Source organism: Malaya genurostris, chromosome 2 (genome assembly GCF_030247185.1).
Source record: "Malaya genurostris strain Urasoe2022 chromosome 2, Malgen_1.1, whole genome shotgun sequence".
NCBI classification, from domain to species: domain Eukaryota; kingdom Metazoa; phylum Arthropoda; class Insecta; order Diptera; family Culicidae; genus Malaya; species Malaya genurostris.
The window spans coordinates 95,026,343-95,053,040 of NC_080571.1; the positions used below are offsets into that span (position 1 = coordinate 95,026,343).

General features: G+C 41.4%; 1 protein-coding gene across 1 annotated transcript in view; it reads right to left on the bottom strand.

Annotated features, from left to right (window-relative positions):
• LOC131432477 (dynein axonemal heavy chain 5) overlaps nt 1-26,698 on the bottom strand; it is a 110,990-nt gene that overhangs the window by 56,333 nt on the left and 27,959 nt on the right. The window contains exons 4-9 of the mRNA XM_058598782.1: nt 18,863-19,161; nt 5,293-7,117; nt 5,113-5,232; nt 3,733-5,005; nt 3,194-3,675; nt 22-3,127 (exon numbers count right to left, since the gene is read on the bottom strand). Coding sequence (XP_058454765.1) covers nt 22-3,127; nt 3,194-3,675; nt 3,733-5,005; nt 5,113-5,232; nt 5,293-7,117; nt 18,863-19,161 — 7,105 coding nt within the window. The remainder of the gene's footprint in view (nt 1-21; nt 3,128-3,193; nt 3,676-3,732; nt 5,006-5,112; nt 5,233-5,292; nt 7,118-18,862; nt 19,162-26,698) is intronic.

Below are 26,698 nucleotides of genomic sequence, written 5' to 3' on the forward strand. Positions count from 1 at the left end.
TACCAACTTTATCCCACTTACTTGGTTTCCAGTCCAAACCTGAGGAACTCATATAAACCATTCCGTTGCGGGACACCGTCGCAGGTGATGCGTTGTCAATGTTGTGAGGTTCGAAAATAATCTTACAGGTCGGTGCCATCGAAAGCCGATCCCCGTTGGCAAGCGTCAGTGTTTTGTTATCATCGAGCACCGAGTTCAAATTCTCGATCCAAATACTGTCGACCGGGCCGTCCAGCACAAGCCAGGTATGTTCGCCTTTCTTTGCTTTCAGTGTTTTCCGCCAGAGGGCAGAGAAGATACCGTCGGTCCAATCGTTCGTAGCTACGTCCAAACGTCCGAACATCTGCGCAGCGGTTATGGCCTTTGGATTCATACGCATTTCCTTGTGAATTATTCCTATATCGGTCAAGGCTTTCATCAGTATGCGAATGCAGCAGGTCTTGCCAGCTCCAGGAGGTCCAAGTGTCATAATTCCATGACGAACCTGTTGGGTCTCGTATAGTTGGATAAGTTTGAGGATCCACGGTGGGTGATAAATCAAGCCCGCTTGATCAACTTGGTTGGCAATTGCCGTCTCTAATTCCCCGTAGCTGGTCTTTTCCAATGATTGATTCGGGAACAAATCGGATACTAAGGACATAAACAGTGGTTCATCCTCATCAATCAGCTTCGATAGATTCATATCACGAAGTACTCTCATGACAATTGTGCTTTCACTATCCTTGGTGTTCACTCTTTTCGCTGCTCCAAGTGTTCTCAGTACTGATAAAATGTTTCTCAATCCAAAATCGTAGTGAACCTGTTTGGTCAATTGTTCCTCACACAGTTTGTACAGTGTGTAGAACTTTCGTGCAAGAGTGATGTTCTCAAGAAACCCGCATGAAGCTAGTTTCACTCGGATAATAATCTGTCTATCAGGCACCATCATTGCCACAGTACGGAATTGTATTTTCAAATTTTCCGGCAGCTCTTTACGACCGGCGTATCCCGGATTCATGGTAATAAATACACCAAACTCCGTGTTCATTTCTATGTCATCACCATCGGTAAACACAAACCGCTTCTTCTTTTCCTTTCTTGCGGTTAAAATAACTGCCACCTGTTGAGCCGCTACTGACAGAACCGGTAACTCAATTCGGTTGAACTCATCGAAGCAACCCCACGATCCAGACTGTGCAAGACCTTTGTAAATTCGTCCCAAGCCACGGTAATCCATTTGATCCGAGCAGTTGAAGACGACTACGTACTTAGCCAGTGTTTTTCCCATATCCTTAACAGTTTCGGTTTTCCCGGTACCAGCTGGACCACAAGGACTTCCACCCATACTCAAGGCTAAAGCCTGTGCTAAAGTTATATAGCATCTGTCAGTAAGTGGTGTGATTACCAGACGATCAGTGCATCCCAAGTATTCATTCTGATAAACGAATGTAACGTCTGTTATATTAATCCAGGTTTTGTCAATGTCTTCCTTAAAGTAAAATCTGCACTGTTTTAACCATTCGAAATCATTTACGGAACGAATATTCATTCTACACAGAATATCAAAAATATCTCTTTGATGAACGTGAATCGTGATCATTGTTTCAAACTTAGTCCTTTCAATTTTCGTCAAATCCCTGGTTGTCTGGTCAATCAAATTGTTCAAAAGCTCCAAGAATTTGTTGTTCGTTTCGGACATCACCTTCTTTTCGTGACGCGCTTGCATCAATGCCATTTCAGCGTCTCTGGTCCAAATCATTTGAATTCCTAACAAACCAACCTGCGCAGGAAGTTTCTCCAGGAACGACAGTAGGACGAAATTTGGATCATTCATCAGAGCGTACGCTTGACGGATGATGGAATGAAGTGATTGCTGCATCGACTGCAACAGCGACGTAAGCCACGTTTCGACTGAACCTTCTGCTCGAATTGCACGATCCAGAGGAATCTGCTCGCCTTCGGAGGAAGTTATCGCCATCATTTTGTTGTATTCGATGTCGTGGAACTTTACGTAGCGAGTGTTGTCAAAGATCGACAATAAATGGTTCTGTATTGTATGCGAGTCGGACGCTTGCCCAAGAATTTCCAGTAGAGCAGGATCGGAAACGAAGAAAAATCGCGGAAACATCATACGTTTCTTCTCCAAGTAGCCGCTTAGCGATTTCTGGCACAACTCGAGTTGTTCCTGTAGATGCGGTAGCAACTGTTTCAGCAAATCATCTCCAACGCAGCAGGCAACTACGCCGGGTGTTTCGTGGGCTCGCTGCATAATTTTTTGCCATGATTTGTCAATTTTAGAAAACCGCTTGGCTTCTTTCGGAAGCTGTTTGGCAATGTCTCCGCCAACGAATACAGCCTCCAAGTAGACCCACATGTTTTGTACCAATAACCAGCGTTCGAGAATATCGTTAGAGTTAGACAAATCGTAAACCCACTGTTGAATTTGTTTGCGGAATGGTGCATTATATCGATTAGAAAGTAGAGAACTCAGCACCATGAGGCTATCTTCGAGTTGACCGATTGTTTCGGCCGTGGTGTCACCTCGCAACAGTAGCTCTCCGCGGTTGTTGAACGTCATGAAGCTCAGTTCATGTGCGGACCATTCGTTCGTAACCTGTTTCAGTTTCGCTTCAATGTCCTTTTCTTTCATTGCTGATATGCAAATATCTTCGATGTCCTCCTTGTGTTTCAGTAAGGGTGCTTCCAGAATGTGCTTCAGCGTAAAACCTTCGCTATCAAACTCGAAGGTGTACTTTGTTACCTCCATGATTCTCTGCCAATGACGTGGTTTCATCGCTCGATTTGCCATTAGCTCAAGCAATGGACACATGTCATTGAAGTCATCAATTGTTCGTTTGAGCGCGTAAAAGGCGGGCCACTCCTTGAGACCCTTCGGTAGCTTGCGGCACCGATTCTGGAACTCCATCAGCTCATTGTTGATCTCTTCGATGTCGACATCACTCCAAGGAATATCATAGTAGCTGCTGACCCGATCAATGACATCGTTGTAAAGCTTGTACAACTTCTGTAGCAAGTTCAGCTCCTTCTTGATCTGGCCAAGTTCAGGATAGTCTGATTGAGGCAAACCAAACAATTCCTCGCCACTCTGATAAGTCTGGAGCTTTCTCCACATTCCGTCGAATCGATTCTGTAAAAACAACAGAAACAACGTGTTTAATTTTGTTAAAATTATTTTTATACCAAAAAGACTGACTTGGAAGAGCAACAATTTGTCGGACGCTTCACGTGGTGTCAGCCCAGTTTGCATCGGACCGGACGCCCGATATTCGGCCACATAATCGATTTTGTCCTGTTTGAACCGCTCCAAATTGGCTCGCAGGTCACTTTGGAAATCTGGTTGCATCTCGAGTAGCTTGCAGTGTACTTCTTTAGCACGAGACTGCAAACGAACCCAAGTGTAGCGCAGATTGTCGACCTGATCCATTTGCTCTCGGTCGACCTGAATCTCATATTTGTGCATCATGTTGAAGGCATCTTCAATTGGTTCGATCTTCAACTCCATGTCGACCTCTTGTTCACGGATCTTGCATAGAGTATCCATTATAGTACGGACATCATCAAGATCGCGGATTTGACGATCTAGCTTTCGATCCATTTCATTGATTACTGCGTAAACGTAGTCCATTTCACGTTTATATTTCTTCTTCATTGCCTGTCCTAGTTTGTGAGTACAAGCTAAAATGATACTTGAATTAGTGTACCGGTAAGAAAGGATCGCCTCATAATACTTACATTTAATTTCAATTGCGAGACCAAACTTCAATTTCTCAGTAGAAAGAGCAATACTCTGTCCAAAAAACTGCATATCTGGTTCCACCAACAGGTTGCTATCCAAATCTACTAACCTACGGAGCGTACTCTCAAAATCCAAAAGTGAGTACTCCAAAAGCTGACGAATGGTTTTATCATTTTTCCACAAAAAGTGATATGGCTTCCATTTGTCCACGAACTGATGCAATTCAGGTTTCATATTGCGAATGCAGCTCGACAAAAGAGATAATGTTTTTACCACTTCTTTGTTGTCCATGACATAACTGTAAAAACTTTTCGTCATGTGAACCATCTTCGGTTTCTCTTCTGACTGAAGTCTATACATCTTTCGACGACGAGACTTTTCATCCAATGCCGCTGCATTTGCCCTAGCTATTTTGGCTGCAGTTGCAGCAGTAGCAAGAGCGACGGCGGACGGTCTCTGCTTGTCTTCGGCGTCTTTACCTGTATTCCACTGGGCGACACCCTTAGACACACCGGTAATTTGTTTCCCTGCAATCGCTAAAGCCTCTTGTAGCTCCTCAAGATTCGGTCGAATCGTAACATTCGGTATCATCAACAGCGATTGCAAAATAAATATTGGTTTTCTCGGAAGATCTTCACCTTCCACTTCGATGAACCGCCGCCTCAGACAGTCCAACGAAGTTCGGGTGACTCGTATGAGGACATCGATTACTTTCCGGCTGTAGTAACGCCGCATTTCCGACACTGCGTTGAATACCATATCCTGCATCCCTTTGGGCAGTCCACCTCCATGGTGAGATAATAGTTGCAGTGGATTTTCGAAGCACGACCAAAGAATACTCCAGTCCTGCTGCTGACCACTACCATCATCATTCCCCGCCCCTGGAGTTGGAGATGACTTCTCCGACGGTTTTCTTTCGGTTTCGTCTACGAAGAAGTCGTTTTCTGCTCCAACCATGCGTTTGAAAATTTGCGAAGCTCGATGCACCAAGTCCAGGACTTCTTCGACCGCTTCCTCAACCATTTGGCTTTTACGGTTCAGCTCACTCGCTGCTTGTCGGCATGTTTCTTCGGTAGTCTCCAGAAACTCGTCCACGGTCCACATTTCGTCGTCATTCGGTAACGATTGCAGTTGAATATCTTGCATCGATGTTAACACATGTAAAATACGGTTCGAGTAAATGTCGTGCACTCGAGCCACTAACACATCAAATGTTTCGATGGCTTCTTTACAGTTGTCGTAGAATTCCATCCATCTGGGACTAGTCCACTGAAATTTCAGACAAATAAAACATTTAAAGATTATGTGAAAACATATTTACAATGAAATCTGATGAAAACATGATTATATGATCCCCTCTAGTTCCGAGAACTTACATTTATGGACTTCAATCCAGGTTTCATCATTGCCGTTAGCCTGACAAGCTGCGGAAGCAGCAACGGTCGCACCTCAAGTTTAACTTTTTTGATAGTGTTCAAAAACATTTTTATCAAACTCTGAAATCAAACAAACATATAACGCTTAGCAAGACCAGATCACCCTAAATCTACACCTACGTTTAACGAATCCTGAATAGTACTAAAATGGTTCTGCTTGCAAAGTAACGTAGCAGCGACGATCGGCAGATCGATTTTCATCTTTGCCATACATTTACTTTCGCGAATGAGCAGCGGAATGGTGGGGTGCAAATTGACCACTAATCTGTCACCCTGCAACGCCAAAATTGGCTGCACCAAGCAGGCGTCCGCAACGCTGACATCCTGACTGAGCCAAATTTGGGTCATCTCCTGCTCATATTCCGCTAGGATTATCTTGGCTGAACTGTACCGGTTTTCGATGTCTTTTGTCGATGGCAGCGTGGCCAGCACCGGATGGGTCGTAACGGTGGTTACCAACTCGTTAAGGTGGTACTCCAACGAACGACACCATTTGATACGTCCAGCAATCGGTGGGAAATTTCGCGGTAATGGCGGATCATCACGCTGTTTCCTAAAGAGCTTCAAGATACGATCGATCTCTTTCTCACAATACTTGGACACTCGCTGATATTTTTCATCCATCGTACTGAGCGGGATTTTTTCACTGACCTTCTCAAAGCGGACCAAGAAGCGGATACCTTGAGGTGTCTCCCAAACGCTGTCAAAGTTATGTTCAATCATCGAAGCAATAGTTTCTTTTAAAGTATCTGTCTTCTGTAGGAAAATCTGAAAATCATTGTTGAAGTCCAGATTGCGCTGATCCAGGTAGTCGTACTTTTTCATTATTATTTCTACCCGAGCTTCATCGAACGCGTTAATTGCATCCTCTAGCGCTTCGCCAAGTAGAAGGCCTTCCAAGCGTCTCTCAAACAAATGGTTATAATCGTCGATCAGATTAAACATGGCTATTATCTTGGACAAACGATCACAAAAAGTGTCGAACTTGCCAAATACATAGTTTTCTGAGAATGCAAAGGGAATTTGATCCGGTAGGAACGGTTGTGATTTAACAGCGTGATAGGTTTCCCTGTAAATGTGATTCAATTTCAAACAATTGGTGAGTTTGGTGCGTACTAAGTCCCGATCCTGAGTCCAGATCGTTTCCTTACCCCTACAGGTAATGTACGATTTGCAGGTTTCAATCATCTGATTGGTAATTTTCACCATCAATGTAGACGTTCGCTCAGAAGTGTTGTAGAATTGTGACACACTGTAGATCAATCTAACGGTTTGCAGGAGGCTCACGATCGACTCCTTCATGTTGACAGGATCGTCCAAGTAAAGAGAGTGACAACAAGCTTCCATCGCTTGAATGAATTTGGAATTATCGCGTGCTTCATTGTAGCAGAACGTAATCTTCTTATCGGTCTCTTTCCATTGCTTCAACACCTTTGAGCCAGACTGCGACAAGCAGTACAACGTCCACTGAACCTCACGTTCCTGCAGATGCGACAGCAGTTGGGAAAATTGCGCTCCACGGCGTTTCCAGTATTCCAGCTCATCCTGCGGTCCGCTAGAGTCATTTTCCCTTCTCAGCTGCTCACTTTCCATCAGAATCTTCGCGATGCCTTTAATCCAATTGTTGACCCGTTCCTCCAGCTCTGCACACGTGGACGCACTTTTGGACATCTCGCGAACCTCTGCCAGTGTATCGACGCGGCAGACAATTACCTTCCCATCATCAAACACGTTAAAATGATTACAGACTTGCTCACAGACGCGCAAAGCACTGCAAAATGAGCGCAATCCTGGTAATAGCTGCGATTTGACCAGATTACAACTCATCTCCTCATCTTCGGATTCGATGTTGGGATATGCCAGAGCCTGCATAAAGACATGCTCGACGATGCGTTCGATCGATGTCACCAGGCCCACTCGGTTCGCGTCTATATAGCCGCAGTACCTGCAAGGAGTAGTAACATACAAGTAAGGGGAGATAGAACAACACCGTTGAAGTTCGTTTCGTTTCACATTATTTCATACTTTGGAATAAGTTCTGAATTTTTCAAAAAATGTAAACTTCGCTGCAAAGTTTATCACATATTCAGTGTTGCGTTAGTTTTATTTCCAGTGTACAAAACTGTTTTAGTTTATTTGTAGAACTAAATCGAAATGGTATGTAATAGCTACAGTATGCATCAGAAAATTTTGAGACTCTCACTAATACTACCTTACCGCTCAAGTCACTTAACCTAGTTTTACAAAATTTTGCTCCAGGCGTCAGTTATTATTTACAAACCTTTATTTATATATTTTAAAAGCGAAAATGTTGCGGCTTCGACTCTTTACCATATCCTAAGATCTCCAATAACTACTCGCAAGAAAGTTAGTGGAAGACCAGCCAAAATTATGGACGCAAAAGAACTTCGTTCTCTTTCTCGTGCCTTCAACAACAAGGATTCACTGAGGCAACGGGATGCCTCAAGAAAGTTCAACTGTTCTCACCAGTACATCTGCAAAACATTGGAAAGAGTCGGAATAAAGTGCCGAAAGAAGACACGAGCCCCGGAATATACTGACGCACAGGTTTCAACGCTGAAGTCCCAATCAGGGCCGGTGAAAGAGGTGGGTACGGTGGGTAGTACTACCCATCCGAAAATTCCAAAGGTGGGTAATTACCCACCTGAAATTTCGATCGATAAACAATAGTAATATTAGTATGATTCATAATTAGAATATTTGTTACTCAGAATAATAAAGGAAGGATGTGAAGATATGCAACAGAAAGGTGAGACGTGATTTCTGTTTGCTCAAATGAACCGTCACATCTCACCTTTCCGTTCTATATCTTCACATAAATAAAAAGAACTTTTGACGTAGGATTACATTTCTGTTTTCTATACTGGGGTGCAAATTCAAAATACAAAAAATAAGATAAGTATTTCTAATTTTACCAGTTTCTCAAACCATTGTCATGATTTCCTCCAACAGATACGACAGTTTTGTATACATAAGCTCGCGGTATCTATAAGATTTCTGCTCTTGAATGAGTGCGTTCGCATTTGAGAAAATCGCTCATACAAAACAAGATTCGACTTGCACTCTGTGCGGTTCGATACTGCCGTACAAAAACACAACGTTCAAAAAGTCCAGGAACTTACTAGGATTGTCAAAACTTGATTAATTTTTTCGGGATGGCTCCCTCATTTGGCCACATTTAAAATCAGAATACCACAAATCTTTGTTTTTAATCCGAATATGGATAACACTTCCCAAACTTGTTGGGCTTGCGCGGTTTTATCAATAAACGGAAATCGTTATTTTCATTTTTGCCTTTCTCATATAGAAAGGTTATGCAATCACTATGAAAAACCGACTTTTGAGCCGAGGCCCAGGTGATCGAGTGGCATATACCATTCCACTCAGTTCGTCGAGTACGCAAAATGTCTGTATGTGTGTGTATGTATGTATGTATGTAAGAATTTTTTTGCACTCACTTTTCTCGTAGATGGCTGAACCGATTTTCATAGATTCAAATGAAAGGTCTAGTAACCCCACACAAAGTTGCTGAATTTTATTTTTGAATTCCGGTTCCGGAATTACAGGGTGATATGTGCAAAAAAATGAAAATAAGTGCACTAATTTTTCTCAGAGACGGCTGAACCGATTCTTACAAACTTAGGCTCAAATGAAAGCTATAATTGTCCCATACAAAGTTCCTGAATTTTTGTTTGATCCGACTTCCGGTTCCGGAATTACAGTGTGATTAGTGAAAAAATCCTATTTCAAACTACTTCTTTACTTTCAAATGAAAGTTCTTATAGTCCCAAATAAAAAACCCAAATTTCATCCGGATCTAACTACCGGTTCCGGAATTATAGGGTGTTAAAAATTTGATACCGTCACTTAAACAGGCGAAATAAAAAACGCAAAAAAAATTCTAAACTGGTCTCAAAACTACACAAATTGATATCCATTATCAGTAGGCGACTAAACAAACCGATTTCGGCTATCCTGGTTCCCGGTCTCCAGTTCCGGAAGTACCGGAAATAATGGTCATATGTTCCAAAATAGATCTCACTCACTTTTCTCAGCGATGGTTTGACCGATTTCCACAAACTTAAATTCAAATGAAAGCCCGAGTAGAGTGTGAGATTAAAAAGAAAACTCAATTTGATGTTGTGCTGTTCGTATATATGATTACTTAATTTGCTTTCGTTTTGGTCGTTTTAACGGTTAAAAGATCAAAATTGAAAGCAAAAAAAATGCTGTGTGACATCAAACTGGAAACTAGTTTTGATCTCAGTGAAAGCACATTAAAAACATAATATGATGTAGATTTTCTCGAAATGACACGTCACGAGCATAATCTTAAAATAGAACAGCCAAAAAAGGTCCAGGATAGTATACATTTAGGCGTAATTACTCGCAAGCAAGAAAAAAGACTTTATGCAATCTCCATATTAGTCGCAAGCAAGAAAAAAGATTTCATGCAATCTCCCACACTACCGCGGAGAGAATCCGGATTCGAACTTAGGTGTTTTGGAATGCGAACTTTTTACGATTGCTATGGACTGTAAGTGCTAGCTATCAGGAGATGGAAAATGTTCGATTATATGACAAGCAGTGTTGTTTCACAAAGTTGTATACAGGTAGTTTCTGTCAATGCACACTCATTGCGTCGCTTCCATCCCGCATCCACCGTGAATAGCAAAGTGGCTATTTGAGTACAGTATAAAAATGTTTTCTTTGTCCTGCTCATATCCAAAGCTGTGGCATTCAAATATATCATCAAATTGAGTTATCTACTTGATCGCACATAACTCGCACATGAAAACACTTTGAAATACGAATTTAGAGCCTCTGGAGACCGAACGTTTTACAGTGAAGTATTTTACAACACAGGGAACGTGAATTAGGAATCCGGCAATAAGGTATCCCAGATCATATGTTTTTTAGACTAATTTGGACAATGAACGATTATTTCGCTTCTGACCACAGATAGAACCAGAATCTCTTCAGTTCTTGTCTAGACTTATAATTTACGATCATTTGATGCAGAATTAGTCCTGTGACTCAAAATTATGAAGATTTAGTTAGACGGTTTCTTTAGAAAAGTGTATTAAAGTTCCAAGATCTATTAGATTATTGACAAATTACTTCTCATAGTATCTAGCGTTAGTGAGAATATGAAGTTCTAAGCATTTATAACTAGGAATAAGAATTGTTTTGAAGAGGTTCTTCGACACAGTTTTTGGACTACTTAGGAATATACAAATTAAACATATATTTTCTTGGTGGCCCCTCTATGCCACTAAAGTATTATTAAGAATTAACTCTAGGTTCTGAAATCTGAGACATTCAATGTTCGATGTTCGAACTTCGTAAACAATGAATTTTTCCATACTGTTGGATATAAAATTATGGATATTTTCAGAACGGGTTTGGCGAGTAGATTATTTTCGCCATCCAGGTCCCCGATTTCTGGATGCACTGAAAATAATGGTCTAAGAACTTTGGAATGAACTTCGCAAATATCGAAACATTTTTTTTAAACTGAACGCAAAAATTGTTACAGGATCGGATACTTAACGTATCTATAAGGAAATAGATGACGTCAAATATATTTCTCATATCAAATTCAGAAATAAGCTCCTTCTACGGCAGACGATCAGCGAGATGGGCATGCCAAAGCCACTATTCAGATTGACCTGCCTTCAGACAAACGTGGTACCGATGATCGCCAATTTATCTAATGTCTCCCAGACGTGTGGTTTGACACCAATATTCTCGTGGTCAAAAATAAAGAGCATTATTTGCGTAAAAGTTGAAAAAATGTTGAAAAAAATCGTTTCTTCGCGGTTATGGTTGCGGTGAACTGCAGGATCACGGCAGGATGTCAAAGCATTTTTGTAAAAGGCAACAAAGGATTGAAGGAATAATTCTTCCATTGAAACTTAACTTTGTATTTTTGTGCTGCCATTTTTTTTTTTTTTTATTCAATAGTAACATGTTTGAAGGCACACTGCTTAAGCTCTTAGATGCCAAGGGCATTTTCTTATTTTAAATTAAAACTAACTTAAAACTAGGGTATTATCATTAGGGTAGTGGCGAATTCCGGTCGCAATGGTCGATTCTGCAAATTCAGTCTGCAGCTGGCGATCGGCAATGGTCGGTGGATTAAATATGGCATTAGTTTCTTCTAGATGACGATTATACGTTTCAATGGGTCCGCGGGAAACACCCCCAGGTCACAGAGACCCAGCGGGTGGCCCGCATGTTGTTCATCGATTGAAGCAGTTTTCCCGTGGGCGATGCCTTTGCCTAAGAGAATGAAAGAAGTATAGAGAAGTAATTTTGTGGAAAACGGGATGAAAAAGGGGGGATGAGAACGAATGACCAAACACGATAAAGATCTAATTAGTTGACATCGAGATGGTGGAGAAACGGAAAAAGGGGGAACGAAGAAGTTAGTGACAGCAAAAAGATCTTGTTATTTTATACAAAGATGGTGGACAGGCGAGGGATTTGGAGAATCGGGCGAATGTTAGTCTCGAACCTGCAGGTGAAGATTATTCTTAGCCTCGACAAGAGAGAGGAAACTACGGATTACACTTGTATATTAATGTGTTTAAGGTACTGGTATATGAGAAGCATATATAAACTATCCCGACTCGCCAACACATCCCGAACCGGAACATTGGACGGTCTACCTCGGGCCCTAAGGGATTCCAGTAGCTCCGACCTGACGTCGCGATACTCTACGCACGACCACACGACATGCTCGATGTCCTGATAACCGTCGCCACAGGTGCAGAGACCGCTCTCCGCGAGCCCAATACGCCGGAGATGTGCGTTGAAGGTGTAGTGATTTGACATGAGCCGCGACATAACACGAATGAAATCGCGACTCACGTTCATCCCCCTGAACCAAGGTTTCGTCGATACCTTAGGGATAATGGAGTGTAGCCATCGTCCCAGTTCGTCATTGCTCCATGAAGTTTGCCAACTTTCGAGAGTTTTCTGACGAGAGATTCTGAAAAATTCATTGAAGCATATTGGTCTTTCATAAATATCACCTTCTAATGCGCCCACTTTAGCCAATGAGTCTGCCTGTTCATTGCCTGGAATGGAACAATGCGATGGGACCCAGACTAAGGATATTAAATAAGACCGTCCAGATAAAGCTCTCAAGTGTTCCCATATTTTCCCCAGAAAATAGGGGGGATACTTTCCTGGCTTCATTGCCCGGAGAGCTTCTATTGAACTTAGACTGTCCGTGACAATGAAGTAATGATCTTTGGGCAAGGTTTCAATGATCTCAAGAGTGTACTGAATGGCAGCTAGTTCTGCGACGTAAACTGAAGCTGGATCACTGAGTTTGTAAGAAGCGGTGATGTTTTGATTGAAGATGCCGAAGCCTGTGGACTCGTTGATGTATGATCCGTCAGTGTAGAATATCTTTTCACAGTTGACTGTTCTGAATTTGTTATAAAAAATATTGGGGGCCACTTGAGGGCGTACGTGATCCGGAATTCCACGAATCTCTTCTCTCATGGATGTGTCGAAAAATACAGTGGAATCAGAAGTATCCAAGAATAGGACACGGTTGGGCACAAACGAAGAAGGGTTAATATTCTGAGCCATGTAATCAAAATACAAGGACATAAAACGGGTCTGAGAATTGAGCTCGACAAGCCTTTCGAAGTTTTCAATCACTTTCGGATTCAAGATTTCGCATCGGATTAGCAATCGATATGAGAGATCCCAGAATCGGTTTTTCAACGGTAAGACGCCCGCCAACACTTCGAGACTCATCGTATGAGTTGACTGCATGCAACCTAAGGAAATACGCAAGCAACGATACTGGATTCTTTCCAGCTTGATGAAATGAGTGTTCGCCGCGGATCGGAAGCAAAAGCATCCATATTCCATAACGGACAATATCGTTGTTTGGTACAACCTGATCAGGTCTCCTGGATGGGCACCCCACCACGATCCGGTTATCGTACGAAGAAAGTTGATTCTCCGTTGGCATTTTTGTTTCAGATATCTAATGTGACATCCCCAGGTGCCTTTGGAGTCGAACCAGACCCCGAGATATTTAAATGTGAAGACCTGAGCTATGGTTTCACCCCCTAGTTGAAGCTGTAATTGTGCTGGTTCTCGCTTCCTTGAAAATACAACTAGCTCAGTTTTCTCCGTAGAGAAATCGATACCCATTTGAAGAGCCCATGTCGACAAGTTGTCGAGGGTATCTTGTAATGGTCCTTGGAGATCGGCAGCTTTGCGTCCTATAATAGACACAACGCTGTCGTCGGCAAGTTGTCTTAGCGTGCAAGATGTGTTGATACATTCATCAATATTGCTTACGTAAAAATTGTATAAAAGGGGGCTTAAGCATGAGCCCTGAGGAAGACCCATGTAACTGAATCGTATTGTCGACAAATCACCATGCGCGAAATACATGTGTTTCTCAGACAATAGATTATGTAAAAAGTTGTTCAAAACTGGCGAAAGACCATGCTGATGCAGCTTCTCAGATAGGATGTTTATGGAAACTGAGTCAAAGGCCCCCTTGATGTCGAGGAAAACTGACGCCATTTGTTCTTTACGAGCAAATGCCATTTGAATTTCTGTTGAGAGCAACGCAAGACAATCGTTCGTTCCTTTGCCCCTGCGGAAACCAAATTGTGTATCTGAAAGCAAGCCATTAGTCTCCACCCAATTGTCAAGACGAAAGAGAATCATTTTTTCGAACAATTTCCGGATGCAGGAAAGCATAGCAATCGGCCGATACGAATTGTGATCGGAGGCTGGTTTTCCTGGTTTTTGGATGGCGATCACTCGCACTTGTCTCCAGTCGTGTTTGTGCTGCCATTTGAAATTTGCTCAATTTCAATGGATTCACTAAGTTGTTGATATTAATATTTTCATTCTTCGAGTTTCACAAAACTTTTGCCTTTAAACTGCAAAATGATAACACAATGTGATATTAATTGAAAATTTGATGAGTCGATATCATAGTAGGATTTCAATCTGATGTTGCTATCATAATCAAATATCAATTTGTTCTAATTTTGATGTTAGACTTTACTCGGGAGGTCTCACGATTAATACGGGATTCCTTAATTTAATTTGGATCCGACTTCCGGTTCCGGAGTTATAGGGTAAAGTGTGTAAAATATTGTACACCATCATGTATACAGGCGAAACAAAAACCTTAAAAAAAATTCTAAACTGGATTAAAAACCAATATTCCTAATCTTAGAGGCAAATGAGAGGTCTTAAGGTCATGCCAAAAATTACTGTATATTTTCGGATACAACAAAAATTTAAATCTCCGTCGCGAGCAAAGCACTGTTACATTCTGTATGTTATACTAGTTAATGCACGAACAATCCCTTGGTTTCTTTCAAAAATCGAAGAGAAACATTTTGAATAGAATACCACAGTATTAAATATGAGAAAGGCAACATTACACCACTAGGTGGATTAAAACAGGTTTTCACAAATGAAAAAGTAAAAACACTTGAAAATAGTGGGTCGTTTCCCCAGGTACGAAAAATTACCCACCTGGGCTTAACAAGTTTCACCGGCCCTGGTCCCAATGCCGCTGGTTGATCAAAAATTATTCCGGAAAAGGTTTTGTTTTGGACGGCGAAAGTTATTTCGCTCTTTCGAAGACGTAGATTCCCGGAAACGATCGATACTATTCAATGAATAGTTTTATTGCATCTCCGAACTTGAAATATAAGTTTAAACAGAAGTTCGAACAGAAGGTGATGTTGTATATTGCTATTTCCGAGAAAGGTATTTCTAAGCCATGGTTCAAACCCTCTGGTTTGCAATCAATCAAGATGTGTACCAGAACGAATGTTTGAAGAAAATTTTGGTCGGATAAAACGTCATCGCATTACGCCAAAAAACACAATCGTTAATGTATACCCATTCGATCACATTTGTACCCAAAAACCACAATACGTCAAATCTGCCTCAGTGTCGCTCAATCGAAGATTTCTTCGGGGTTTTGAGCTCCTTGGTTTACAAAAATAACTGGAGAGCCACGAATTGCAAACAGTTGATTGGTAGAATCAAGAGATGCATTCGCAAAGTTGACATGAAGGCCGTACAACGCTCCTGTTCCGACATCAAACGGAAGCTTCGCCGAACATCCGATTACGGACCGTTTGGAAATGTTCACTAATTTTTTTTCAACAGTGGACAATCTATCATTAATTTCAATAAATCAGATCTTCTTTATATATGTTTGTCTTTTTTTGACAGCTTGAGAAAGAAATTCCGAAATTTTAGTTGCCACCCGTTATTTTGACCACTTCATATATTTTGGCCCACCTAACTAACTATATGGATTTAACCGATGTTAAGTAGCCCATGTTGCATCAATTTGAAGCTATTTACATTAAATTACCTATTACGGAAGGATTTTTCAAAGATATTACAACATTTGGTGGATAGCTTTACAAAGTGGTTTGTTTGATGTGGTTTCAAATCCAAGATGGCGACAAACATAACTGAAGGATGCAAATACAAATGAAACTCACATGCTGTGAGATAGAAGTTTTAAGGGTTACGTGATGGTCAAAACTCCACTGCCGATTAAGCACGCAACGGCAGGCCCTACATAGTCAAAACCTCATAAAATGGAGGATAAAACAGGGGCTACTATAAACTTTCTGACCCTATGTGTGGGGTTGGGAATCGAACCCAGGAGGGTTGAAAGACATCGGCTTACCCATCACGCTATATCCCCGCGATGCCTTTAATCCTGCAATGTAATGTAATTTTTTTATTTGACGAAGAGTTTCACTCGATATTATTGTGAGATGGGAAGCGTTACGTTAAGTTAAAGAAGCTAGGAAGCAATAATTTACTTAAATTGAGGAATACAAATCATATGAATTATTTTGTGGAAATTGAATTGAATTGAATGTTAAAAATCGTTATAAAGGTTCGATTCTTGCGGGAAAGATTTACGATGCATTACTTTTACTTCCTCAAAAGGTGTTACGAAGTGTTATATACGTCGCTCTTTTGTAAGTTGTAGGTGTTACAAAGAGTTGCATGCATAAATTTTTTTATAAATTATAGGCGTTACGAAGCGTTGCATGCGTTACTTTTTAGTGAGTTGTAGGCGTTACTTTTTTGTGAGTCACAGGCGTTACGAATCGTTACATATGTAACTTTTTTGTGAATAATAGACGTTACGAAGCGTTACACGTGTTTCTTTTTTATAAGTTACAGGCGTTACGGAGCGTTACGCGATGCATTTTCAAAGTTTTGGGCGTTACGTAGCGTTTCAATCGTTACTTTTTAATAAGTTTTTTGCGTTGCGAAGCGTTATTTTTTGTAAGTTATAGGCGTTACGTTTTGCAAGTTACAGGCGTTACGAAACGTGACATGCGTTAGTTTTTTGTGAGTTATAAGAGTTACGTTCGTTACTATTTTGTGAATTACAGGCATTACGATATGTTACATGCGTTAATTTTGTAAGTTAGAGGCATTACGAAGCGTTACATTCGTTACTTTAAATAAGTTTTAGGCGTTACGAAGCATTACATGCGCTATTTTTTGTATGTTATAGCCGTTACAAATCGTTACACGCGTCATTTCTTCTGTAAGTTTTAGGTGTTACAAAACGTTACATGTGTTACGTTTTTAAAAGGAACAAGCATTACGAGGCGTTACGCCCGTTACTTTTTTGTAAGTTTTGTGTATTAAGAAGCGTCATATGTGTTACTTTTCATAAGTTATAGATGTAAAAACCTGTTACAAGAGTTTTTGTATCCCAATTTTAATACACTGAAGAGTCACTTATTTGCAAAATCTACAGGAAATGTCAAAATTTCGAAATGGTTAGAACATTCCCTACAACGACATGGAATACACTGATCAAAATTAGCACGATGACATATCTTATCGAAACAAAAACTTGTATTTAATTTGGAAGGAAAATAAGCATAAATATTATACAATTATACAATTGAATTAATTGTTCTTTTCTATACATGAAAGAATCATTAGTTCTTTTCATGATATGTGAGTATTCTGTGAATTGAAGTGTTATTTCACGTGATTCAACGTTTCCATTATTCTAAATGTTGCCGAAGGCCGCGTACCCGGAAGGAAGGGGGGCGAGGGGCCCTGGGCCCTCCCGAAATCAGTAATAGAAGCGAAATAAAATTTTGAGAATGTTATAGGGCTGTTGATCCTGCAGATTACACCTATAATCTTGAACTTCAATCCTTAGAATATATAAGATCAACAAATTGGTATGTTGTCAACAAAAACCGATTAAGCTCCTCTCCACACCCCCTCACACCTGAGGTATGACAAGATAGTTCTAAAAAACTATGAACACACTTGTATTACATCAGTATTTCTGATATCACCTTGCCGTATTAATTCATCCGCCTTTAGTTTACAGAACACGAACAAAAACTCCTTTTCCAATACGCAGTGCTGAGGAAGCCAAACGAAAATATTTCAATGAAAATATTTCGCAACCAGTTCACCTGTTGCACGGCTCAGATAAAAGTTTCACTTCTACAACGTCATTCGGGACAATGGATTTTATGCCTGAAATTTCACCGAGCAAACGCGCCTACGTTATGCAACGGGGCGTGTTTATAGGGAAAGACAAATTAATTTAATTTCTTTTCATTTCATTCTTCATTTAACACATTTTCATATTTTTATTACAACCGTGTAGAATGTCTTTCTTTCGTCCAGCTCCCTTGAAACAGTTCCGGATCAAGTGGTTTGGCAATTATTTTATTTGATTCAAATTAAAATCATCAACCTTGTACTCAGCAAACTATCACCAGGTTGGCTTCACCTAAACCTGGATTGCGTAGTCTGAGGGGTAGCAATTACTTCTGTTTACTCGTGCTGCTAGAGGATAGCGACATTGAATTGCGGGAAAAAATAGGTGATATATATATTTAAGCACAAAAAGGACTTTTAAAAATCATGTCAGATCCTTCTGGCCCTGGCTTGAAATCTAATCACAAATAGTAAACCACCGCCCGAAGAACCAATCAGCCCAATGCAAATCGTTCACTGATCGGACAGCATTGCAAGATCCCCACGGGGCAAATCACCACCCCCTGTTTACCCTTCGTTTTACATACAACGAGGGAAAGTCAGACCTGACATCATAACACGAGACACCGCCAGGGACCACCAGCCGAGTCAAGTAGAAAGCAAGTTCACGCACCATTACTTCGCTACTAAACCGAGACGCGAAAGGTGGCGCAAGCAAAACTAATTTTTATGCAAATCTACTTGCCCCTTTTTCACATTTTTCCGAGATGCCAATCTCGCGAGAAAGGATTAAATTATGAAACATATTACTTGTACGTACGAACACCAACATTCGCCGGTTGTTATCAGCGATGACACCCACTATGTTTCGATGATAATTGTCGTTATTTTTAGTTGTTGCTATCGTACTACCGTGATTGAATTTTGTATTTTCATTATTCGCCTGTCATAGCACTAACAAGCAGATAGATAATGACCCGGATGATTTTATTCTTCAATTTCGAAGTCAGATTTCAGCTTTTACTCGTCTTTTTGAAACATGCTGGATCAACTATCAATCGAAAAAACGGTTACAACAGATTATTGAACTACGTTTCTCCTACATTAAATTTGAATAAAACAAACCATCAGCTTCACTTACAAGTCCTTGTGAAATCCTTCCTCTGGCAGCTGCTTCTGAATGTTGATGCGAAACATGTAGATACATATGCCGGTGAATGCGCAACTCCAACCATCGGTTATGAACAGCTTGTGCGGTCTCTGAGCCGTTCCACTCATCGCACTCTGGGGTGTTTTGGAGGAACTGGAAGCTCCTGCCCGAGATGGACCCGGTTTGTTGATGTCACGCTCGGCCGGCATGTCCACTTCATCTACTTCCTGATAAAACCACATCAGCTTGTTGCGCATGTTCGGCAGAAAGAGTTGATTTATTTCGTCCAGCTGAAATGCAGAAATCCAATGTTTTATTAGAAAAAATATATTATTAAGATATACAGGTATTTGTAATTTCAAATCAGCGAAGGCGGGGTGTTGCAGAAATAACAAATATATTATACATCAATATGAATGTCTCTTGCGATTCACAAACAGCATCGCAGTAACACTGTGGCCTGAATTGCGCATTGTCCAGTCGTTTGGTTGGTAAACGACTGGACAATGCGCAATTCAGGCCCCAATGTGGTTCTTAGCCTCTTGTCCAGTAACTCCTATCCCTACCACCCCGCGGTGCCGGCTGGGGTACGAGCAACCATAGGAAAGATCGGGTAACCAACCCCGGTGGGACCTTGGTCGTATGCTGACAGGGAAGGGGGTCCTCTTTAGAGGATGTCGGAGCGTCTGTACTCCATGTTAGGAGCGGCTTCAAACAGCGTCTGTTCTGGTATCCAGCGGCTGAGTATGAAATGCTGTATCCCGTCCAGCTAAATCCAAGGTGGCAACCCCACCAACGGGATCGTCCTAGTGCTAGTTGGGACGTTAAACAGAGCAAGCACGATGATCCTCCGGCGAGACAGGGGGTTGGCGCAGGCCTAATAAGCCGCCCGTAAAACACCTATTACGAATGATACAGGAGAGAATACGACCCGGAACAATCGGCATAGACCCACGCAACGAAAAAAGGACTACGATTGGAAACTTGGAACATGGAACTGCAAGTCGCTAGGTTTCGCAGGCTGCGACAGGATAATATACGACGAACTAAATCCTCGCAGCTTCGACGTCGTAGCGCTGCAGGAGCTTTGTTGGATGGGACAGAAGGTGTGGAAAAGCGGACATCGAGCGGCTACCTTCTACCAAAGCTGTGGCACAACGAACGAGCTGGGAACTGGCTTTATAGTGCTGGGCAAGATGCGTCAGCGAGTGATTGGGTGGCAGCCGATCAACGCTAGGATGTGTAAGTTGAGAATTAAAGGCCGTTTTTTCAATTACAGCATGATCAACGTGCACTGCCCACATGAAGGGAGACCCGAGGACGAGAAAGAAGCGTTCTACGTGCAGCTGGAACAAGCCTATGACGGCTGCCCACGCAGAGACGTAAAAATTGTCATCGGGGACATGAATGCCCAGGTAGGAAGGGAGGCAATGTACCGACCGGTAATCGAGCCGAACAGCCTGCATGCCGCATCGAATAACAACGGCCAACGGTGTGTCAACTTTGCGGCCTCCCGAGGAATGGTAGTCAGAAGCACCTTCTTTCCCCGCAAGGATATCCACAAAGCCACCTGGAGATCACCTGACAAACAGACCGAAAACCAAATCGACCACGTTTTGATCGACGGAAAATTTTTCTCGGACATCAACAATGTTCGCACCTACCGCAGTGCGAATATAGATTCGGACCACTACTTGGTTGCTGTATGCATGCGCTCAAAACTTTCGACGGTGGCTACCCAACGTCGAAACCGAACGTCGCGGTTTAACATCGCGCGGCTCCGGGATACTGGAGTAGCCCAAGATTACGCGCAGCAGTTGGCAGTGGCACTACCAACGGAAGAGCAGGTTGGTGCAGCTACTCTTGAAGATGGCTGGAGAGACATCCGTTCTGCCATAGGTAGCACTGCATCAGCAATGCTAGGTACGGCGGCTCCGAACGTGAGGAACGACTGGTTCGACGACGAATGTGAACAGTTAGTGGCCGAGAAGAATGCAGATTGGGCGAGCAAGCTGCAACACCGGACGAGAGCAAACGGGGAGCGATACAGACAGGCGCGGAACAGACTAAACTCGGTATCCCGTAGAAAAGAGCGCCAGCAGGAAGACCGAGATCGCGAAGCGATGGAACAGCTGTTCCGTGCTAATGACACAAGGAAGTTCTACGAGAAGGTGAACCGTTCGCGCAGAGGCCATGTGCCACAGGCCGATATGTGCAAGGACACCAACGGGGATCTTCTCACGAACGACTGTGAGGTGATCGAGAGGTGGCGGCAGTATTTCGACGAGCACCTCAATGGCGATGTGGCGGAATACGAAAGTAGCGGCGCGGTAACGAACTTGGGAACGCGTGCGGAGGACGATAGACTGCCGGCCCCAGACCTCCAAGAAGTGGAGGAGGTGGTAAGCCGGTTGAAAAATAATAAGGCCGCTGGCGTTGACCAACTACCAAGCGAGCTACTAAAACACGGTGGTAATGCACTAGTGAAAGCACTGCACTGGGTCGTTACCAAGATCTGGGAGGACGAGATTTTACCGGAGGAATGGATGGAAGGAATCGTGTGTCCCATCTACAAAAAGGGTGATAAGCTGGATTGCTGCAATTACCGCGCGATAACTCTGCTGAACGCCGCCTACAAGGTACTCTCCCAAATCTTATGCCGTCGACTTTCACCGATTGCAAACGAATTCGTGGGACAATATCAGGCAGGATTTATGGGCGAACGCGCTACCACGGACCAAGTGTTCGCCATCTGCCAGGTGTTGCAAAAGTGCCGCGAATACAATGTGCCCACACATCACTTATTCAACGATTTCAAATCAGCCTACGACACAATCGATCGAGAACAGCTATGGAAAATCATGCACGACTACGGATTCCCGGACAAACTGATACGATTGGTCAAGGCTACGATGGATCGAGTGATGTGCGTTGTTCGAGTATCGGGGATAAACTCGAGTCCCTTCGAAACTCGCAGAGGGCTACGGCAAGGTGATGGCCTTTCGTGTCTGCTATTCAACATTGCTTTGGAGGGTGTGATAAGAAGAGCGAGGATAGACACGAGTGGCACGATTTTCAGAAAGTCCGTCCAGCTACTTGGTTTCGCTGATGATATTGATATTATAGCACGCAACTTTGAGAAGATGGAAGATACGTACATCGGACTAAAAGCTGAGGCCAAGCGGATCGGACTAGACATCAATGTGTCAAAGACAAAGTACATGAAAGGCAGGGGCTCGAGAGAAGATTGGTGGTGATGAAATCGAAATGGTCGACGAGTTCGTGTACTTGGGCTCACTGGTGACTGCCGATAATGACACCAGCAGAGAAATTCAGAGACGCATATTGTCAGGAAATCGTGCTTACTTTGGACTGCGCAGGACGCTTCGATCGAGCAAAATTCGCCGTCGTACGAAGTTAACTATCTACAAAACGCTGATTAGACCGGTTATCCTCTACGGGCACGAGTCCTGGACAATGCTTGCGGAGGATCAACGCGCACTAGGTGTTTTTGAACGGAAGGTGTTGCGAACCATCTTCGGCGAAGTGCGGATGGAAGACGGTACGTGGAGAAGGCGAATGAACCATGAACTGCACCAGTTGCTGGGAGGACCAACCCTCGTCCAAACGGCCAAGGTCGGGCGGTTACGGTGGGCCGGGCATGTTGTTAGAATGTCGGAGAACAAATCGGTTAAAATGATCCTCGACAATGATCCGACCGGTATAAGAAGAAGAGGCGCACAGCGGGCAAGATGGATCGATCAAATTGAGGACGACCTGCGGACCCTTCGCAGCTACCGAGGCTGGCGGCGAACAGCAATGAACCGAGTGGAATGGAGACGCCTCCTGTATACAGCAGAGACCCGCGTGGTCTACGACTGAAAGAGTAAGTAAGTATCACAATAACACTGCGGTGGCAAAAAAGGTTACTAATGTCGTTTCCGCTTGATACCAAACCTAACCCAGTTTCCACCCTAACTGCTTTCAAACCTTTTCTTTGAAGCTAGTTTCTAACCTAGTTTCAACGATGTTGAAAAAATCGAGTCAGTTTCGATGATTTTTATATCAGGTTTGCTCAAACCCCCGTTGCTAAGTGCGAACCCAACTACCCTGGTTCAGTTTCAGTTTTCTCAAGCGAAAACAAAATAATATACTTCAAATTTTTTGATGCACATATAACAGCTTTTTGTATCAGTATATTAAATCAAACAATCCCAAATATATGAAACATTTCTTCATATGGAGTCTACGAAAAAAATAAGCTGTAAATAAGGCTTAAAATGCAATCTTCTACTAATTTGGGAGAAAATACATTGTTATATCAAAAATCGATTTTGATATATTGTCCATTTTATACTATTTGCTTAGTATTGTTTCCCGAAGTACATACATACAAATAAGCTCAGTACACCCAAACCTCCGTTTACGTAAACTTTTTTTACGTTACCTCTTCTTACGTTACTCTTTTAACGAACAAAATCCCAAATAACGTAATCTATTTTTACGAACCAAATCCCAAATAACGTAAACTTTTTTTTACGAACCTATTTCGTAAAAAGAGGTTTTTGCATGCAATGAAAATCATTTCCGGCTCATTTATATTCCATGGAAATTACTACAATGTTTTCGAAACGGCTTTGATGAGTCGATGAGATGTCGGAAAACGATGTTTGAGGTGGTTTTGAATCCAAGATGGAGACTTCCGGTTTACTGATATTCCACAAAAATTCTTATAATATGGGTATTTTTGGAACGGGTTGGATGAGTAGACGTCGGAAAACGATGTTTAAGGTGATTCTGAATTTCAAGATGGCGACTTTTCTTTGAAGCTAGTTTCTAACCTAGTTTCAACGATGTTGAAAAAATCGAGTCAGTTTCGATGATTTTTATATCAGGTTTGCTCAAACCCCCGTTGCTAAGTGCGAACCCAACTACCCTGGTTCAGTTTCAGTTTTCTCAAGCGAAAACAAAATAATATACTTCAAATTTTTTGATGCACATATAACAGCTTTTTGTATCAGTATATTAAATCAAACAATCCCAAATATATGAAACATTTCTTCATATGGAGTCTACGAAAAAAATAAGCTGTAAATAAGGCTTAAAATGCAATCTTCTACTAATTTGGGAGAAAATACATTGTTATATCAAAAATCGATTTTGATATATTGTTCATTTTATACTATTTGCTTAGTATTGTTTCCCGAAGTACATACATACAAATAAGCTCAGTACACCCAAACCTCCGTTTACGTAAACTTTTTTTACGTTACCTCTTCTTACGTTACTCTTTTAACGAACAAAATCCCAAATAACGTAATCTATTTTTACGAACCAAATCCCAAATAACGTAAACTTTTTTTTACGAACCTATTTCGTAAAAAGAGGTTTTTGCATGCAATGAAAATCATTTCCGGCTCATTTATATTCCATGGAAATTACTACAATGTTTTCGAAACGGCTTTGATGAGTAGATGTCGGAAAACGATGTTTGAGGTGGTTTTGAATCCAAGATGGAGACTTCCGGTTTACTGATATTCCACAAAAATCCTTATAATATGGGTATTTTTGGAACGGGTTGGATGAGTAGACGTCGGAAAACGATGTTTAAGGTGATTCTGAATTTCAAGATGGCGACTTTTCTTTGAAGCTAGTTTCTAACCTAGTTTCAACGATGTTGAAAAAATCGAGTCAGTTTCGATGATTTTTATATCAGGTTTGCTCAAACCCCCGTTGCTAAGTGCGAACCCAACTACCCTGGTTCAGTTTCAGTTTTCTCAAGCGAAAACAAAATAATATACTTCAAATTTTTTGATGCACATATAACAGCTTTTTGTATCAGTATATTAAATCAAACAATCCCAAATATATGAAACATTTCTTCATATGGAGTCTACGAAAAAAATAAGCTGTAAATAAGGCTTAAAATGCAATTTTCTACTAATTTGGGAGAAAATACATTGTTATATCAAAAATCGATTTTGATATATTGTCCATTTTATACTATTTGCTTAGTATTGTTTCCCGAAGTACATACATACAAATAAGCTCAGTACACCCAAACCTCCGTTTACGTAAACTTTTTTTACGTTACCTCTTCTTACGTTACTCTTTTAACGAACAAAATCCCAAATAACGTAATCTATTTTTACGTACCAAATCCCAAATAACGTAAACTTTTTTTTACGAACCTATTTCGTAAAAAGAGGTTTTTGCATGCAATGAAAATCATTTCCGGCTCATTTATATTCCATGGAAATTACTACAATGTTTTCGAAACGGCTTTGATGAGTCGATGAGATGTCGGAAAACGATGTTTGAGGTGGTTTTGAATCCAAGATGGAGACTTCCGGTTTACTGATATTCCACAAAAATCCTTATAATATGGGTATTTTTGGAACGGGTTGGATGAGTAGACGTCGGAAAACGATGTTTAAGGTGATTCTGAATTTCATGATGGCGACTTCCGGTTTATTGATATTCCACAAAACCCCTTACAATATGGGTATTTTTGGAACTGCTTGGATGAGTAGACGTCGAAAAACGATGTTTAAGGTGATTCTGAATTTCAAGATGGTGACTTCCGATTTATTTATATTCCTTGAACCCCCTTACAATATAGATATTTTAGGAACGGGTTCGATGAGTAGATTTCGGAAAACGATGTTTGAGGTGGTTTTGAATCCAAGATGGCGACATCCGGTTTATTAATATTCCTTGAAAACCCATACAAAATGGGTATTTTTGGAACGGGTTCGATGAGTAGATTTCGGAAAACGATGTTAGAGGTGGTTTTGAATCCAAGATGGCGACATCCGGTTTATTGATATTCCTTGAAAACCCTTACAATATGGGTATTTTAGGAACGGGTTGGATGAGTAGACGTCGAAAAACAATGTTTAAGGTGATTCTGAATTTCAAGATGGCGACTTCCGGTTTATTGATATTATTTGAAAACCCTTACAATATGGATATTTTAGGAACGGGTTCGATGAGTAGATTTCGGAAAACGATGTTTGAGGTGGTTTTGAATCCAAAATGGCAACATCCGGTTTATTGATATTCCTTGAAAACCCTTACAATATGGGTATATTTGGAACGGGTTGGATGAGTAGACGTCGAAAAACAATGTTTAAGGTGATTCTGAATTTATACCATGCGAATCCCAAGATGGCGACTTCCGGTTTATTGATATTACTTGAAAACGATGTTTAAGGTGGTTTTGAATCCAAGATGGCGACTTCCGGTTTATTTATATTCCACAAAAACCCTCAGAATATTTTAGGAACGGGTTTGAAGAGTAGACATCGGAAAACGATGTTTAAGGTGGTTTTGAATCCAAGATGGCGACTTCCGATTTATTGATATTCCTTGAAAACCCTTACAATATGAGTATTTTTGGAACGGGTTCGATGAGTAGATTTCGGAAAACGATGTTTGAGGTGGTTCTGAATCCAAGATGGCGACTTCCGGTGTATTGATATTCCTTGAAAACCTTCAAAATATGGGTACTTTTGGAACGAGTTCGATGAGTAGATGTCGGAAAACGATGTTTGAGGTGGTTTTGAATTCAAGATAGCGACTTCCGGTTCATTGATATTGCTTGAAAACCCTTACAATATGGGTATTTTTGAACCGGGTTTGATGATTAGATGTCGGAAAATGATGTTTGTGGTGGTTCTAAATTCCAAAATGATGACTTCCGGTTTGTTGATATTCCTTGGAAACCCTCACGGTATTGGTATTTTCATAACTGGTTTGATGAGTGAATGTCAAAAAACAATGTTTGAAGTGATCCTTTTTTTTTATTTATTTATTTTATTATTT